At 39.7% G+C, this 17,026-nt stretch overlaps 1 protein-coding gene across 1 annotated transcript in view; it reads right to left on the bottom strand.

Moving 5' to 3' along the window:
* Nucleotides 1-17,026, bottom strand: part of LOC137078211 (collagen alpha-1(XXIV) chain-like) — a 247,343-nt gene that overhangs the window by 13,450 nt on the left and 216,867 nt on the right. Inside the window, exons 56-57 of the mRNA XM_067445327.1 lie at nt 15,634-15,693; nt 14,014-14,182 (exon numbers count right to left, since the gene is read on the bottom strand). Of these exons, the coding sequence (XP_067301428.1) occupies nt 14,014-14,182; nt 15,634-15,693 (229 nt within the window). The remainder of the gene's footprint in view (nt 1-14,013; nt 14,183-15,633; nt 15,694-17,026) is intronic.

Raw genomic sequence — 17,026 nt, 5'->3', positions numbered from 1 at the left:
TGACAAGCCGCCGCGAGAGACACCTCCCCTCCATATTAGGCACTTTTTTTCTATTTATTAATTTATTTATTAGTGAGCGCATGGAACTGCAAAAGGCGAATATCCGCACAACGCAGCCGCTGCGTTTAAATACTGCTCTATGAACGGCACTTTGACTTATTTTGTTTTATACAATCGTGTGATATGGGAACATTACAGTTCTGTGGTGAATCAGCTGAACACAGCCGCGAGCAGATTCATGACGAGGTAAAGTGGAAAACGGCAATGCACACAAACACTTCACTTTACCACAACTTACTCTGCAGCTACTAACAGCGAAGAAATATGGTGTTTTGAAAAGTGTTATTAAAAATGTTGCTATATTAAATAAATTAATATTGCAGAATATAAATCACTTTTATAGAGGCTGTTTTCGTATTTTCTACAGGTGTTTACATTTTTTTTTTCTTAGAAATATAATAGTTTATTATATATGTTTTACAGTATTGTTCAAAATAATAGCAGTACAATGTGACTAACCAGAATAATCAAGGTTTTTAGTATATTTTTTATTGCTACGTGGCAAACAAGTTACCAGTAGGTTCAGTAGATTCTCAGAAAACAAATGAGACCCAGCATTCATGATATGCACGCTCTTAAGGCTGTGCAATTGGGCAATTAGTTGAAAGGGGTGTGTCAAAAAAATAGCAGTGTGGCATTCAATCACTGAGGTCATCAATTTTGTGAAGAAACAGGTGTGAATCAGGTGGCCCCTATTTAAGGATGAAGCCAACACTTGTTGAACATGCATTTGAAAGCTGAGGAAAATGGGTTGTTCAAGACATTGTTCAGAAGAACAGCGTACTTTGATTAAAAAGTTGATTAGAGAGGGGAAAACCTATAAAGAGGTGCAAAAAATGATAGGCTGTTCAGCTAAAATGATCTCCAATGCCTTAAAATGGAGAGCAAAACCAGAGAGACGTGGAAGAAAACGGAAGACAACCATCAAAATGGATAGAAGAATAACCAGAATGGCAAAGGCTCAGCCAATGATCACCTCCAGGATGATCAAAGACAGTCTGGAGTTACCTGTAAGTACTGTGACAGTTAGAAGACGTCTGTGTGAAGCTAATCTATTTTCAAGAATCCCCCGCAAAGTCCCTCTGTTAAAAAAAAAGGCATGTGCAGAAGAGGTTACAATTTGCCAAAGAACACATCAACTGGCCTAAAGAGAAATGGAGGAACATTTTGTGGACTGATGAGAGTAAAATTGTTCTTTTTGGGTCCAAGGGCCACAGGCAGTTTGTGAGACGACCCCCAAACTCTGAATTCAAGCCACAGTACACAGTGAAGACAGTGAAGCATGGAGGTGCAAGCATCATGATATGGGCATGTTTCTCCTACTATGGTGTTGGGCCTATTTATCGCATACCAGGGATCATGGATCAGTTTGCATATGTTAAAATACTTGAAGAGGTCATGTTGCCCTATGCTGAAGAGGACATGCCCTTGAAACGGTTGTTTCAACAAGACAATGACCCAAAACACACTAGTAAACGGGCAAAGTCTTGGTTCCAAACAAACACAATTAATGTTATGGAGTGGCCAGCCCAATCTCCAGACCTTAATCCAATTGAGAACTTGTGGGGTGATATCAAAAATGCTGTTTCTGAAGCAAAACCAAGAAATGTGAATGAATTGTGGAATGTTGTTAAAGAATCATGGAGTGGAATAACAGCTGAGAGGTGCCACAAGTTGGTTGACTCCATGCCACACAGATGTCAAGCAGTTTTAAAAAACTGTGGTCATACAACTAAATATTAGTTTAGTGATTCACAGGATTGCTAAATCCCAGAAAAAAAATGTTTGTACAAAATAGTTTTGAGTTTGTACAGTCAAAGGTAGACACTGCTATTTTTTTGAACACACCCCTTTCAACTAATTGCCCAATTGCACAGCCTTAAGAGCGTGCATATCATGAATGCTGGGTCTCATTTGTTTTCTGAGAATCTACTGAACCTACTGGTAACTTGTTTGCCACGTAGCAATAAAAAATATACTAAAAACCTTGATTATTCTGGTTAGTCAAATTGTACTGCTATTATTTTGAACAATACTGTATATAGTTTTGGAAACCATATAGCCATATAATGAGGAGCAAGGTTTGTACAGTCTATGTTTTTACCCTGTGACTACCATGATCTTACATTTAAATGAATCTGGCCTACAGTTAAACTACAGTAAATAAAACAGCTTTAAAGTCTGGATCCCATAAATTAAAGGGGTACTTCAGCGCTGGGAAGATGAATCTGTATTTAAACTGGGTCATCAATGCAGTAGAAATGTGAAATTATTTTTGAATTTGGTGTCTTCTAGACTGAGAAAAGACAGAAAATGTATTTTTGTCCCATGGGGATGAAAGACTACAATTCCCAGAATGCTTCGCTGCCCTGTGAGGCCATTCCCAACACCACCAACTTCATTACTGTGACTGAGTTAGAGAAGACACTACAATTAAAAACTGAACGTGTCTGTTCAATATAACGAGTGAGTCACCGCGCGAGTGTCACAGCACTGAGCACTGACTGCACGAGTGATGAGAGCTGAGGTAATCGCGACTACATTCCGGGCATACATTCACACAGGAGTTCAGTCTGGCACGCATTTCAGTTCATGCCTTTGCAAGCTTAACTTTCATAGAAATGAATTTGAGAAGTTAAAAGACTTACATTGCTCAGTGCTCACCATAGCTCCGTTTAAATGATCCTGTCTGCAAGCTGAGCTCTCCCTGCCAGCTGAGTGTAATCTCCCATCCCCCATGCGCAGATTCAAAACATGCGGAAATGGCTCCCTCTGCTGGCTGTAGTCTTTAGCCTCTGGGCAAACATTCCTCCTATGATGCAAAAATCGTCATTTTGCATCATAGGAGGAATTTTTCCAGAAATAAAATGCATAAATCTCTCGTCTCAGGGAGATATGAGGGGGGAAAGCACAATAATTTGAATATTCTCCAGGGTTTCTACTGATACAAAGCCATATGCTAATCGCTGAAGTAACCCTTTAAGGACAAAGCTTTTTTTCCCTCTTTAAAAGTTTTATTAACTTTTTTTTTAATAGATTTAATGAAATGTAATAGCCTCATGAAAGATAGATATCAGTGTCTTACTTAAATGATGTGTTAACTCTTGAAAAATGTGATCATTTACTCACCCTAATGTCATTCCAAACCTAAATGAATTTACTTCTGTTTAGCATAAAATAAAATGAGTTAAGTCTGTTTTTTGTTCATACAATATTCTAATGATAGTCTAACCAAATTGGCTGGGTTGCCAACATTCTTCGAAACATCTTCTTTTGTGTTTCACAGAAGTCATACAGGTTTGGAACGACACGAGAGTGAGTAAATGATGACAGCATTTAAAAGAAGAAAATGTACTGCATCCTAGCTCTAAATCATCAGTGCTTTACTGCCAAGGGCATTTCTGCGTGACAAAAAAAGCAATATTAAGTTTATCTGCATTTACAGCAAATTCGATAATATCTATCATTATTTGTCCTTGTCCTAGTTTTATTTATATTCTCCAATTTAAGGCCCCAACCCCAGCAAAACACTCACGGGGAACTCATGGGCCGGATGTGCTGGGTATGCCAGAGCCGAATTTTAGCCCCAGTCCAGCCCTGGATGACGCTTAGGTGATCAAGCTTCCACTCGGACCAGTGTTTCCCCCGAGCGAACTCTCCTTTCACTTTTGCCTCCGAGCAGAATTTGCAGATCACTCCTTTCTTCGTAAATATGTCTGACAGTTTTATCCTACCTGGACCATCTTTTGTGTCAGTTTGGGCTATTTCATCTAGCCACTCATGTTTAAACGTTAGGCAGACCTTTTTCTGGCACCTGCTCTGCCTTTCTCTTCGCCATGGTAGCCTACTGTATATCTGCTGGGGCACGCCAAGAGTAACCTAGGATACCTGTATGTAAACATTTTAACGTACATCCGGCTTGGTTGTCAGTCACATCTCAGTATTTAAATTTTTTATTACCTAGCCTGCATCGCCTTTGATGCTCAGATGTTTAACCCCTGAAGAAGAAACAAATAATAATAAAAAAAATAGTGCGGTCTGAAAAATCTATTGTGCGACTACTTCGACTGGCCTGTGCGGCCGCGCACGCGCGCAGCTTAGAGGGAACATTGGTCAGGGGTCAGAGGTCATACTCTGGTGTAGCCGCCCCATACTCAAGGTGTATTGTGACAGCTTTCTATCAGAGCCAGCATTAACTTCTGGAGCAGTTTGAGCTCCAGTAACTCGTCTGTTTGATCGGACCCCACGGGCCAGCCTTCGCTCCCCACGGTCATCAATGAGCCTTGGCCGCCCATGACCCTGTGGCCGGTTCTCCACTGGTCCTTCCTTGGAGCACTTTTGATAGATACTGACCACTGCAGACCGGGAACAGCCCACAAGAGCTGCAGTTTTGGAGATGCTCTGACCCAGTCGTCTAGCCGTCACAATCTGGCCAAACTCGCTCAAATCCTTACGCTTGCCCATTTCTCCTGCTTCACACACATCAACTCTGAGGACAAAATGTTCACTTGCTGCCTAATATATCCCACCCACTAACAGGTGTTATTCGCGTCACCTTATCATGCTTTTCTTACTCAGTATTTTTGTCTTGTTTCTAGTCCAAACATCGAAAAATTCTTAAAACAAGAAGTATTTACTAGACAAGCAAAAGTAATCGTCTTGTTTTGGGAAAAAATAACTCAAAATGAAGAGAGTTTTTGCTTAAAATAAGATAAATAATCTGCCAATGGGGTGAGAGAAATAATCTTAATTCAAACAGACGACAATATTATTTTGTTTGCCCCATTGGCAGATTATTGATCTTATTTAAAATTTAAAATTTATTTATTTTCCCAAAACAAGATAATAATTATTAGTTGTCTAGTAAATACTTCTTGTTTTAAGAATTTTTAGATATTTTGACTAGAAACAAGACAAAAATACTGAGTAAGAAAAGCATTTTTTGCAGTGTGATCAGCTGTTTTAAATTATAAATATACTTTACAATTTTTGCTGTGTTTTTGCAGCCTTGTTGAGCAGACCGAGTTTCCGCTAGAAAAAAATGGTGCCGGTCAAAGTGACCCGCAGAGGTTTCGTTTTCCGGACATTTTGATGATATGCCGGTCAAAAACTCCTGAAAGCAGTTTATGTAACTTAAAAAAAAAAGACATAATCAGAACGTATATGCAACATGTTTATTAGCCTAACTTTCAAATAGACGGAAAAAAAAAACATGAACGTCCGATTGGCGTCAATCAACCAATTTTTAAAACTCATAGGCGTAATTTGCGGGTGGGACAGGTGGGACATGTCCCCACCACTTTTTTAAAAATCTTGCTTCATGGATGAACCTAACTAATACAACCAAAACATCTCTGGTTAACTAGAAGAGCATCATTTCATTCGTTTGTTAAATAAGAGGCGATCGCTCGTTGCCGCTGTTATCAGTGGAGCAGATTTCTCTCGGGGCTCCTGCAGTCTTCACACAGACGAGCGCTTTAATCTAACGCTATAACGCTGTTGCCAAGGCCGGACTTACCATTGGGCTTGACTGGGCTCAAGCCCATGGGCCCCGCCCAATAGGGGGCCCCGTCATTTTACGTTTGGTTTTTTCAATATGTCAGTCATTTCATTTTTATTTTAAAGTTTGTGGAAAACTAGCAGCCAAAAGTGGCCCGCCAGCGATAATATCTACCCGCGCCTGCATCTGCCGAATCTGGCAGATTGTTTTAATAGCGGCTGGGTCTGAAACATATTTGCCAGTGTAACGGAGGCGAGGTTTTTTTTACGGTCTATGAGCCAAGCTAACGAGAACTGTGCAGGTAAACTCCTGTCATTTCAAGAGATGCTTTCCTCGTCTAGCGTGGTGTGAGCATGGCGTTTCTGTTGCGTGTCAGCCGCGGCGCGGCTGCCGAGGGAAGCCCTATACTTCATGTTAAATATAAGTATATTGCCTTTGATACAGCAAAGACAACGTCGGCAGTCGCCTATTGACCATACATATCTATGGTATTGACGGCAAAATAGGCTACAGAACATATTATTCTGTATTGACAGGCTTAATATTTCAAAATCGATAATTATGTTGGTTTTTATTATTATAATTAGGCCTATATCTGCATTTATGTTAACCTACAGACTTTCACAGATGAAAATGTCATTTTTTAATATGTATTCGTGTCAAAATGGCATATAAACATCTTTTCCTATTCTATTTTGCCTGGAAACGCTTCCAACACGCTCGCATGTCGCGTGAAAAATAGGCGTCTCTTCTATTCGAAGCATGCACGCGTTTTCCGCGCGGCTCGGACAGCACGTGTGACGCAGGCAGTATGCAAGCTCTAACCGGTGGGAGCCGAAATACAAACGGACACGCCACGCAGCCGAGACGGTCACGGCACGCTTGCAGTGTGTCTCCTGTGCGAAAAGACCCGAGTTCGAGCCCTGCCTGAAACGGGCAGTACGAAACTAGGTAGGCTAAATCAACATACACTTATTATCAAATTTTTCTTTAGTGATCTTGCCTTCAAAATAATACGAAAAGCTTCAATCGGTGGTCATATAAATAAATTATCAGTTTTTTTTTTTTTTTTTTTTTTTACATGTAACACTATATACTTTACCAGTCAGCATTTGAAATTAGCTTTCCACTTCAAATAGCGATTGGATCGATTATATTGTTAAGCCACCAGATGGCGACAAATTACTTTTAAAAAACATTTGTCATTGAATCGTTCATTCAGGAGATTTGTTCAAAGATGGTGATTATTCTATGAAACAGTTGTATTTGATTGAGGAATTGAATCATTCATTCAAACCCGAGTTTTTTTTTGGTTTTTTTAATAATTCAGATTCAATTTTTTTTTATAGACTTCAGCAATTAACATACATTATGTTATTTTGTTTAGTTGTTTATTCAGAATCGTGATCTCTAATTTTATTCTCAGTTTATCCAGAATTGTGTTGCTCTAATACATAGCTTGTGTATCATTTTGTTCTATCTAAAGTAATGTATAGAAGGTAGGGCCCGGAAGTGACTCAAGCCCAGGGGCGCCCACCACCCTAAGTCCTGCCCTGGCTGTTGCAGAGTATTTCTATTTGTTCCAGTCAGATCACGAAACAAAATGCACAAAAACTGTCCCTGCTCTTGATGTACTGATGATATTCGGTTTTGATGAGAGACAGAATAGGCTACGAGGGCAGATTAGAAATGAAAACTTCTGACCAGTTTAACAGACTAGACCAGTGATTAAGCAAAGTGTGCAAATCTATACGCCTTTATTCACGTGAAAAATCTTGGCACAACACTATTGTGTTTAGATGCAATAATTAAACGCAATTAATAAATTTAATTATAAACTCGGTATGTCTCATTTAGTTGGTAACATTTAAATTGGCCACCGTGTGAAATGACTCCTTGTCAAATGAACTTGAACAAACAAATGACTAGGCCTATAACATTGCCTCGTGTCATTTTGGCTACTTTTAACGCTTTTTTGCACGCTGAATTGTGCAGCTGCCGACTTAAAATCAAAAGTTCCCAGTGTCTCTCCACAACTTGCAATGCGTTTAAGCCGCGTAACCTTGTTGAATGAATGAATGAATGAGGCATTTATATAGCGCTTTCTAGTGTTGTCAAAAATATAGATATTTCGATATATATCGATACTGGAATATCTGAAACGATACGATTCTCAGTTTTTACAGTATCGATATCAGCTGCGCTCTCCTCCGACCGTCAGCGAGTTGACACACACACCGGCATATTCTCACTCAGCCCGGTTAACCTCTGAGCACGGCGAACACGCGTTCTGCTGGACTTTTTCCTCATGACAGTGTGTTAGTGAGTGATCGGTCTGAATTTCGCGCGGGATTGCACATAAATTAATTCTACTAATCCCCGCAGATTTCGTGCTCCACATCTGAAGCACACACACACACATAGCCTACCGTAATAAAGCCGCCTCTGACATGATACAAGTGCAAACATTTGCTTCCTTTTCCAGCTTATTATTGGTCAAATACACTCAAAGAATTATCCGTGCACATCTGGAAGAGTATTAACATAAACACAGTCGCAAACAGTTCAGGAAGAACGAGTAACAGGAACAGTGTTTAGGATCCATGCGTCTGTTAAGTCTTAAAGGGACCGCAGTCATTTGCTATTCAAACTACAAAAACACAAACGATCAACTGCTCTTGACTGATCGACTTGTGTAACTTTAATAGTTTCATCTGTACGCTATTGAATTTTTTTACAAAGAACATTATTCAATGTTGTTTTAAATGTAATTACTATGCATTTTTTTTAATTCAGTTTCTTATCTGAATGTTAGACTTACCTGAAAAAATAAAGCAGTCTGTTTAATTTGTATCTTCTATTCTATTGCATTTATTTGTGCTATTGTTTGTAATCTGTTTATTTGTTCTTATTTTATTACTGTTTACTCGTCTTTTTAAATTCAATTTACCATTCTAAATCAAGCTTTCTTGTGCTGTGTGTAAGCTACTGCAACACAATTACCCCATTGTAAAAAATACATTGAGATAGCAAAAATTTGTGAGATAATTTTAATAGTAATTGACCAATTGATCAATAATTGTTTAAATCAAAACGATGCCCAACCCTAAGGAACATGCTGGCTACATGAATTTTTAGTAAAAAATAACAATGAATAATAAGTTCTGTTGTCATATTAAGCATCTTATCTTATTTATTTATTTTTTTACTGTGGTATCGATTTAGTATCGATATATCGATATTTTAGTCTGATATCGTATCGAAGTCATAATTTTGGTATCGTGACAACACTAGCGCTTTCAAATATACAACTGTACACCCAAAGCGCTTCACACTCATGTCAGGGATCTCTCCTCAACCACCACCAGTGTGCAGCATCCACTGGGATGATGTGACGGCAGCCACAGTACAACGGCGCCAGTGCGCTCACCACACACCAGTGATAGGTGGAGAGGAGAGAGGGGGATAGAGCCAATTCAGTGGATGGGGATTATTAGGAGGCCATGATTGGTAAGGGCCAATCAAGGGAATTTGGCCAGGACACCGGGGTTACACCCCTACTCTTTTACGAGAAGTGCCATGGGATGGCACTTGTTCTCCGCAAGGCGACTCCGCTGCTTCGTCTTTATCTGATTCTGCGGCAAGAACCGCCTCTCTGCAGGAACACTCGAGACGGGGATTACACAGACTATCTTGGCGAGCTCGGTCCGCTCTGGATACATTTCGCTGAAATCACATATGAGGACTTCGCAGGCTGTGGAGAATTCAGGGTATATACAGCAATCCTTAAGTTAAATTTACTACTTTTTAATCCCTTTTTTACTACCGTCAGAATATTTTTTAAAACCATCACGACACTGAATTGCAAGTGTTAATCAGCGACCTTTCTATTATTTACACAGATTTTGACATATAACATACAAAAAAAGAATAGATTTAGAATCGACACCAGGAGGAAATCTGTTATAGGTTATCATTCAGACACAGTTAAAGACATCTCAACATTCACAGAGGTTGGTGAAGGAGAAGCATTACTGCACACACATTTGATTTCAATTAATAATTGTTAATTCAGCAATTAAATTATTAAATTATTTAGTGTTTTTTTTCCAACAACAAAACTTGAGCCAAATATTACATTTCTATAACTGTCATAAGTTGTTGAATTAAACAAAATACTAAAAACTAGTCAATCGATTAAAAACTTTAACTAGATTAATCACATATTTTTCTGTGATTAATCGCAATTAATTGCAATAAAGAAAGATTTTTTTTGTACGTTTTTAATTTTTTTTTATATAATAATTTCACAGTTAATCAAATTAATATAGAAACAACATAAAGACAGTATATTTTAAATACTTGTTTAAATGGCATCTTTTTATGAATGAAGGCCAGTATTACTGATATTAATACAGCTAGTGATATTTTTTTTTTTTACATTTATTATTAGGCTTCAAAAATATAACAGGTTTTAATTTAAGTAAACTTAAAACAATGCTAACATAAACCCATAATAAATGTCACGTTTACTCCTGCCCTTCCTGTCTTAAATTTATAAACTATAAATTAAATAGTTAATCCTTATTAAAGCTACAAAAGTTATTTAGTCAAAAGCAGCGAGTCATTTTCTCTGTTCCCTTTGTTCTTTAACTTTACTGACAGGAAGCTTTATTGGCTGCTGTCCCTTTAAGAGCAGACAGACGCGCGGATCTCACTGTCTATGGATCGCGCCTCATTCTCTCACAACTCTTTTTGTTCATTTTAGACTTTATATAAATCATTTAAGATTGCTCTTATGAGGACAGTCGTTGAAGTTATGCCTTGAAGCAAGTCTACAATAAAACGTAAGCCAGCCACTTCTGTTGAGCGCGCAGTGTTCTGAGAGGATGCCGAATGATCGCTGAATATGACGTCAGCATCAAACATACGCCGAGACGGAGACGAAAGATCTTTGATTGTGCCCAGATATGCTAAAGCCCATATTTAAACGAACTAACGCGAACGCAGATAAAATTTCAATCAGAATAGGCCACCTGATAGTCTGAAAAAATAATACCTTATTTGGAAAAAAATAATACCTTTGAGACCACATTTAACACTTTTAATGGCCTTAAATTTGACAAATTTGATTATCACTTTTTAATACTTTTTAAAACCCCGCGGACACCCTGAGAATTGCAATCCTCCATAGCCACGGAGCGCTGTCATGACAGCAAGGGCATCACATCGCAGGCTTACGGTATCGATAAAGCCTAGTTCAGACTGCACGATTTTCAAACTCGTCGGGTCACTGCTCTTTTCACACTGCAGTGACTATCTGCGGTATCATTCAGTCTCTGCTGTGTTCACACTGACCGATGGTTTGACGACAGAGGAGTTCACACTGCATGACTGATCAAGAGGAAGAATCGCAGACAACTCTCTCTCTCTTACTAGAAAAGGCTGTGTCGTCACAATTATGTTCCTATTTAGAAAGAAATGGTATATGTGAGGATTTCCAGTCAGGATTTAGACCGTATCATAGCACTGAGACTGCTCTAATTAGAGTTACAAATGATTTACTCTTATCATCTGATCGTGGTTGTATCTCTCTATTAGTGTTACTCGATCTTAGCGCTGCATTTGATACTATCGATCACAATATTCTTCTGAATAGAATCGAAAATTATGTTGGCGTTAGTGGAACTGCTTTGGCATGGTTTAAATCGTACTTATCTGACCGTTATCAGTTTGTAGCAGTAAATGAAGAGATGTCACACCGATCACAAGTTCAGTATGGGGTACCACAAGGCTCAGTGTTAGGACCGCTGCTCTTCACCCTGTATCTGCTCCACTGGGAGATATCATTAGGAAACATGGCGTTAGTTTTCATTGTTATGCTGAAGATACTCAGCTCTATATTTCCTCACGCCCTGACGAAACCTAACAATTCACAAGATTAACGGAATGCATAGCTGATATAAAAAATTGGATGAATAGTAATTTCCTGCAACTTAATTCAGATAAAACTGAATTTTTAATTATTGGACAGAAAAGCTCCACAAGTAGTAACCGAGAATACTGTCTAACACTTGATGACTGCTCTGTCAAGCCCTCGTCGTCAGTGAGGAACCTGGATGTGCTCTTTGATACCAATCTTTCATTTGAAAGCCACGTTTCTAGCATCTGTAAAACCGCATTCTATCATCTTAAAAATATATCTAAATTACGGCACATGCTTTCAATGCAAAATGCTGAACAGTTAGTACATGCGTTCATGAGCTCAAGGCTAGATTATTGTAATGCTCTACTGGGTGGTTGCCCTGCTCGCTTAATAAACAAACTCCAGCTGGTCCAAAACGCAGCAGCTCGAGTTCTTACTAGAACCAGGAAGTATGATCATATTAGTCCAGTTCTGTCAACACTGCACTGGCTCCCTATTAAACATCGCATACATTTTAAAATCTTGCTTATTACTTACAAAGCACTAAATAGTTAAGCTCCCCGGTACTTAAGCGAGCTCTTAACCCATTATACTCCATCACGTCTATTGCGGTCTCAAAACTCTGGCCAGTTGATCATACCTAGAATATCTAAATCAACTGCAGGCGGTCGATCATTTTCCTATTTAGCTCCTAAACTGTGGAAAAGTCTTCCTAGCATTGTTCGGGAAGCAGACACACTCTGTCAGTTTAAATCTAGACTAAAAACACATCTCTTTACTATGGCATACACATAGAACATTTTTAACTTTCATTATTCAAATCAATTGACTGATTGTTAGGCTGCATTAACTAGGTCAGCCGGAACCGGGAACACTTCCCATAACACCTGATGTACTCGTTACATCATAAAAAGAGTGGCATCTACGCTAATGTTAGTCTCTCTGTTTATCCCGAGGTTTATCCCGGATCTGGGCCCTGTCCGGATCGGATGGTGGACCTGCCTGGACATGACCAGCTCATCCTGGAGTGTCTGCTGAGCCGTGTCAAATGGTGTCTCCTCTGAATTTGCCTCACTGGCACGACATGCTCAAAACCCGTCTTCGGCGCAATAATTCCGATCTTTCATGTATTCATACTCTTGTGTAATCGACGCCCCATCCCATCATTTATTTCCAAATAAATGTCTCTTCCGTGATACCCTGAAATTTTGAATATTCCAATCTAATATGATTTCCGACCTGTAAGGTTGCCAGAATAATAATCCTCCACAGTGTGTTAATAGGCCAGAGGAGAACTGGCACCCCGACTGAGTCTGATTTCTCCCAAGGTTTATTTTTCTCCATCATGCCCTGATGGAGTTTTGGTTCCTTGCCACTGTCGCCTTTGGCTTGGCTTGCTCAGTTGGGGACACTAAAAATATGATTAAAGTTATTCAACTTATTATACAAATAAAATGTATGAATTAGGTCTTATTTAATTCTATCAAATATAATACTGATCTGCCAACATTGTTGCTATATGATAAATTAAAATAAGCTGATAACATCACTGTTTTCTCCAGTACGACTGTACAGCCAAATCTAATTTTGTCGCAATATTATCCTGTTTGACACTGTGAAGCTGCTTTGACACAATTGTGATTGTAAAAGCGCTATATAAATAAAGTTGATTGATTGATCTCTCCGGTGCGCAAACTACGTTTCCCAAACACACGTGCGATGTCACAACAAACAAACAACGCGAGATCACACGTGCGTCAGACCGGCGTTCTCACGCGAGACTTGTAATTGTTATTTAAAATGATAAACTGCACAACGTTTGCTTCAAACTGTATGTGCGCTGATTTGTGGAGAAAAAGAAAAAAGATTATGGCGGAAGAAATTGTTGGAGAGACAGAGGGAGCCAGGATTGTGTTCTGCAACGACAGTTTGAGGTAAATTAATGCATTTTGTAATGTGCTGCTGCTGTGGCTGGATGTGCAAATGTTTGGCCTTTGTTTCTGTTTGATAGAATTGTAAATATATCTATTAAAATACTGATATTCTGCTCTATAACTCATGCCTGAACCTCCCGCTGCTCTGTATCTCACTCTCTCATTGGCTGTCGGTCATTCCTGATGTAATTTTCAGTCAGAACTCATTTCACACAGCAGGAGTTTGAGTCGCCGACAGGTCCAGATATTTAGCATGCCAAGTATATCACCGGCGTCAGCGACTCGTCGGCGATTCTCTCTGATCGTGTCTTTGATTATTCACACTGCGTGATTGTCACTCATGTGCACAAGCACCGATTTGCCGATGATCTCGGCCATTTGTCTGTGATTTCGCAAAACCTGTCGGCGACTCAAATTCAGCGCAAAAATCGGGCAGTGTGAACTAGGCTTAAGAGGCAGTTTCAATCTGACAATTTGACCGAAAAGATTTCATTTTGTCGGACATTTAATTTTTTTCCCGGCCAATGTCCGGTAATTATCGGACAACGGAAACCCTGCGAGCAGAAGAGAGTCGAGTCGGGCGTGGATCTCACCGTTGCTCATCTGGCGCCGGCAGTCCATCAGATCTCTGCAGAACCGGGCCGGGTTTTCTCGCGTTCCCAGCGGCGTTTTCATGCTGTGGACGACGCCGCTCAGATACCGAAGCGTTTGCAGGATCTCAGCGCTCTGCTCGGACAGAGACACGTCGGTGTTCTGGTAACTCTGAGGAGAAAAGTGGAGAAATCTCAGGTTTACAGACCTTCAGTTTCTCATTGGTCAGAGTCCAGAGAGCACACTGCCAAATTTTTTTTGTATTTCTCAGTTTTTTTGTCTTGTTTCTAGTCTAAATATCTAAAAATTCTTACATTAAGAAACATTTACTAGACCAGTAAAACTAATTGTCTTCATTTTAAGTAATTTTTTCCCAAAACAAGAGCGTTTTTGCTTAAAATAAATAATCTGCCAATGGGGTGAGAAAAATAATCTTAGGCTGCGTTCACACTTGTAGTTCGGTTAGTTTGGTTAGTTTGGTCCGGACCAAAAAACAAAGACAAAACATATAGTCCTGGTCCGCTTAGCGTTCACACTGCATTTTTAACAATGAACCTAAAGTTACCGAACCAAAGTCACAGGGAGACGCTCACAACCTGATTGGTCGGCTCATATGACGTATATCTCGCTTACCAAACATTCAGAACACCGCTGTGTGCTGATTAAACGCCATCATTTTATATACGTGCACACATGGCATTATTTCTACCCGCTGAGAACTCATGAAGAGCTCATGAAATGCTCAAAACATTCAGAACAACGCTGTGTGCTGATTAAACGCCATCATTTTATATACGTGTACACATGGCATTATTTCTACCCGCTGATAACTCATGAAGAGCTCATGAAATGTTCAAAACATTCAAAACAGCAGCAGGATTCCCTCCGTTGTGCAGAAGAGAGACGGCCGTCCTGTCGTCTGTACCAACTAATGGCCAGCAGGTCCTCTGATGAGAAGAACCAGGTTTGCTTTTTGTGCGTTTTTTCTAGCGTTTCGAAACATGCTCGTCGGACCAAATATTGATGAGGCTCTTCCTCGTTGCTCCATGTTTGCCCTCTAACGTTAACGTTACTCATTTTGGATACACCGATCGTTCCGCGTCATCACATCAGCTGACTATGAGTCGCATCTTGTGACATCACGTCCTGTTTTTGGTCCGTTTACATGTCTTTGGTCCGTGTTGCGTTCATATATCAGTCGAACCGCACCAGAGTCCGTTTGGAAGCGGACCGAGACCCATCTTTTTAGCGGTCTCGGTCCGCTTGTTTGGTGCGCACCAGTGTTTGGATGGCAGCGTTCACATGCGTTCAAATGAACCGCACTAAACGAGCAACCGCACCAGGGTTCGTTTTAATCCAACCACACATGACAAGTGTGAACGCACCTTTAATTCAAACAGAAAACAAGATTATTTCTCTCACCCCATTGGCAGATTATTGATCTTATTTTAAGCAGAAACTCTCTTCATTTTGAGTTATTTTTTTCCCTAAACAAGACAATTACTTTTGCTTGTCTAGTAAATACTTCTTGTTTTAAGAATTTTTAGATGTTTGGACTAGAAACAAGACAAAAATACTGAGTAAGAAAAGCATTTTTTGCAGTGAAGTCTCACGGTCTTCACCTCCAGCTGCAGATGTGCGTTCGTCTCCATCAGGGCTGCGATGTCCATATCGATGCGTCTCTGTGGGACGAGACAACGATGAGTATCAGGCAAACAACCTTAATGAAACATATTAACAAATCTCTTCCAGTAGTGTTTGTCCTTAAAGAACACAGTGTTCAGGTGATAGTAGACGGCGTTGGCATCATGGGTTCGATTCCCGGACAATACATGAACCGATCAAATGTAAACCTTCACACTGAATAATGTTCTTCCTCAGTATTTTTGTACAAATATTTAAATTTCTTAAATCAAGATACAGTCACTTTAGAAGTGAAATTGCTGAACACTGCACGTCTTTGAAAGGAAATATCTGTCAATGGGGTGCGAAAAATAAACTTGTTTTCCCTCTGAATTTCCCTGTTGTGATTGGTCTACTCTTGCCTGACATCGTCATATAATTTATATATATATATATATATATATATATATATATATATATATATATATATATATATATATATATATATATACTTTTTTAAAATATTTTTTTATTTTTATTCTAGTCAGAATATGAGTCTGCTGCTCCATTGGGCTCTGATTATGGGGCGAGTTTCAACCCAACCAGGAAAGACCTCGATTGGACAGACCGATAACCAATCAGAGCAGCGGAGCGACGCATAACGTTAGTTGTCAAATGTCAACAGAACTCAACTGCACTGTGTTGCCAAGTCTGCGGTTTTCCCGCCGGTTGTTTTCAATGTCCGTGGGTTGAAGCGACCTCAATTATGGGATATATAGACCCAGGAATGCCTATTTTTAGCAGCAACCTTACCAAAATAACACACACATTTAGCCATCTAGCATCTAGACACAGCTAGCCGGCTAAAACAGGTGAATTTAAACAATGGCTAAGTGGCTAAACTCATCTCGCTGTCGTGTGAGGGACCTGTTCATGTTGGACAGACATTTTAATTGCATGTTGTGTCTGTTAAGAGGCACACAGACACCCGTTACGTCTATGCCCCCAAAGCTGCCGTTTAGCTGAGGGGGGCTCTGGGCATTAACTGTAATAACTCCGTGTTGTAAGCACCAAACCGGTTCAATTTCTTTTTCTATAGACTGTACTCACAAAGATATAACGATCAAGATAAACTTAAAAATTCACCGGAGTTGTCCTTTAATGATACACAGAGCACTTCCCAACATGATTATCATTTCTGAGAGAAATAGTGAAGGTGATGCAGATATGAACAAGCTCTCCGTTTAGGATTCAAACAAACTCAACCCAAGAGCCTTTGATAACGAGATAATTACGATACTGTTGATCATCTGTCCGTCATCGGCTAAAGCCCGCCCTGATGATCTCATTGGTCCGTTTCTGTTGATCATCTGTCCGTCATCGGCTAAAGCC

Source organism: Pseudorasbora parva, chromosome 6 (assembly GCF_024679245.1).
Source record: "Pseudorasbora parva isolate DD20220531a chromosome 6, ASM2467924v1, whole genome shotgun sequence".
Taxonomy (NCBI): Eukaryota; Metazoa; Chordata; class Actinopteri; order Cypriniformes; family Gobionidae; genus Pseudorasbora; species Pseudorasbora parva.
This window is presented reverse-complemented; position numbering and strand designations above follow the sequence as displayed.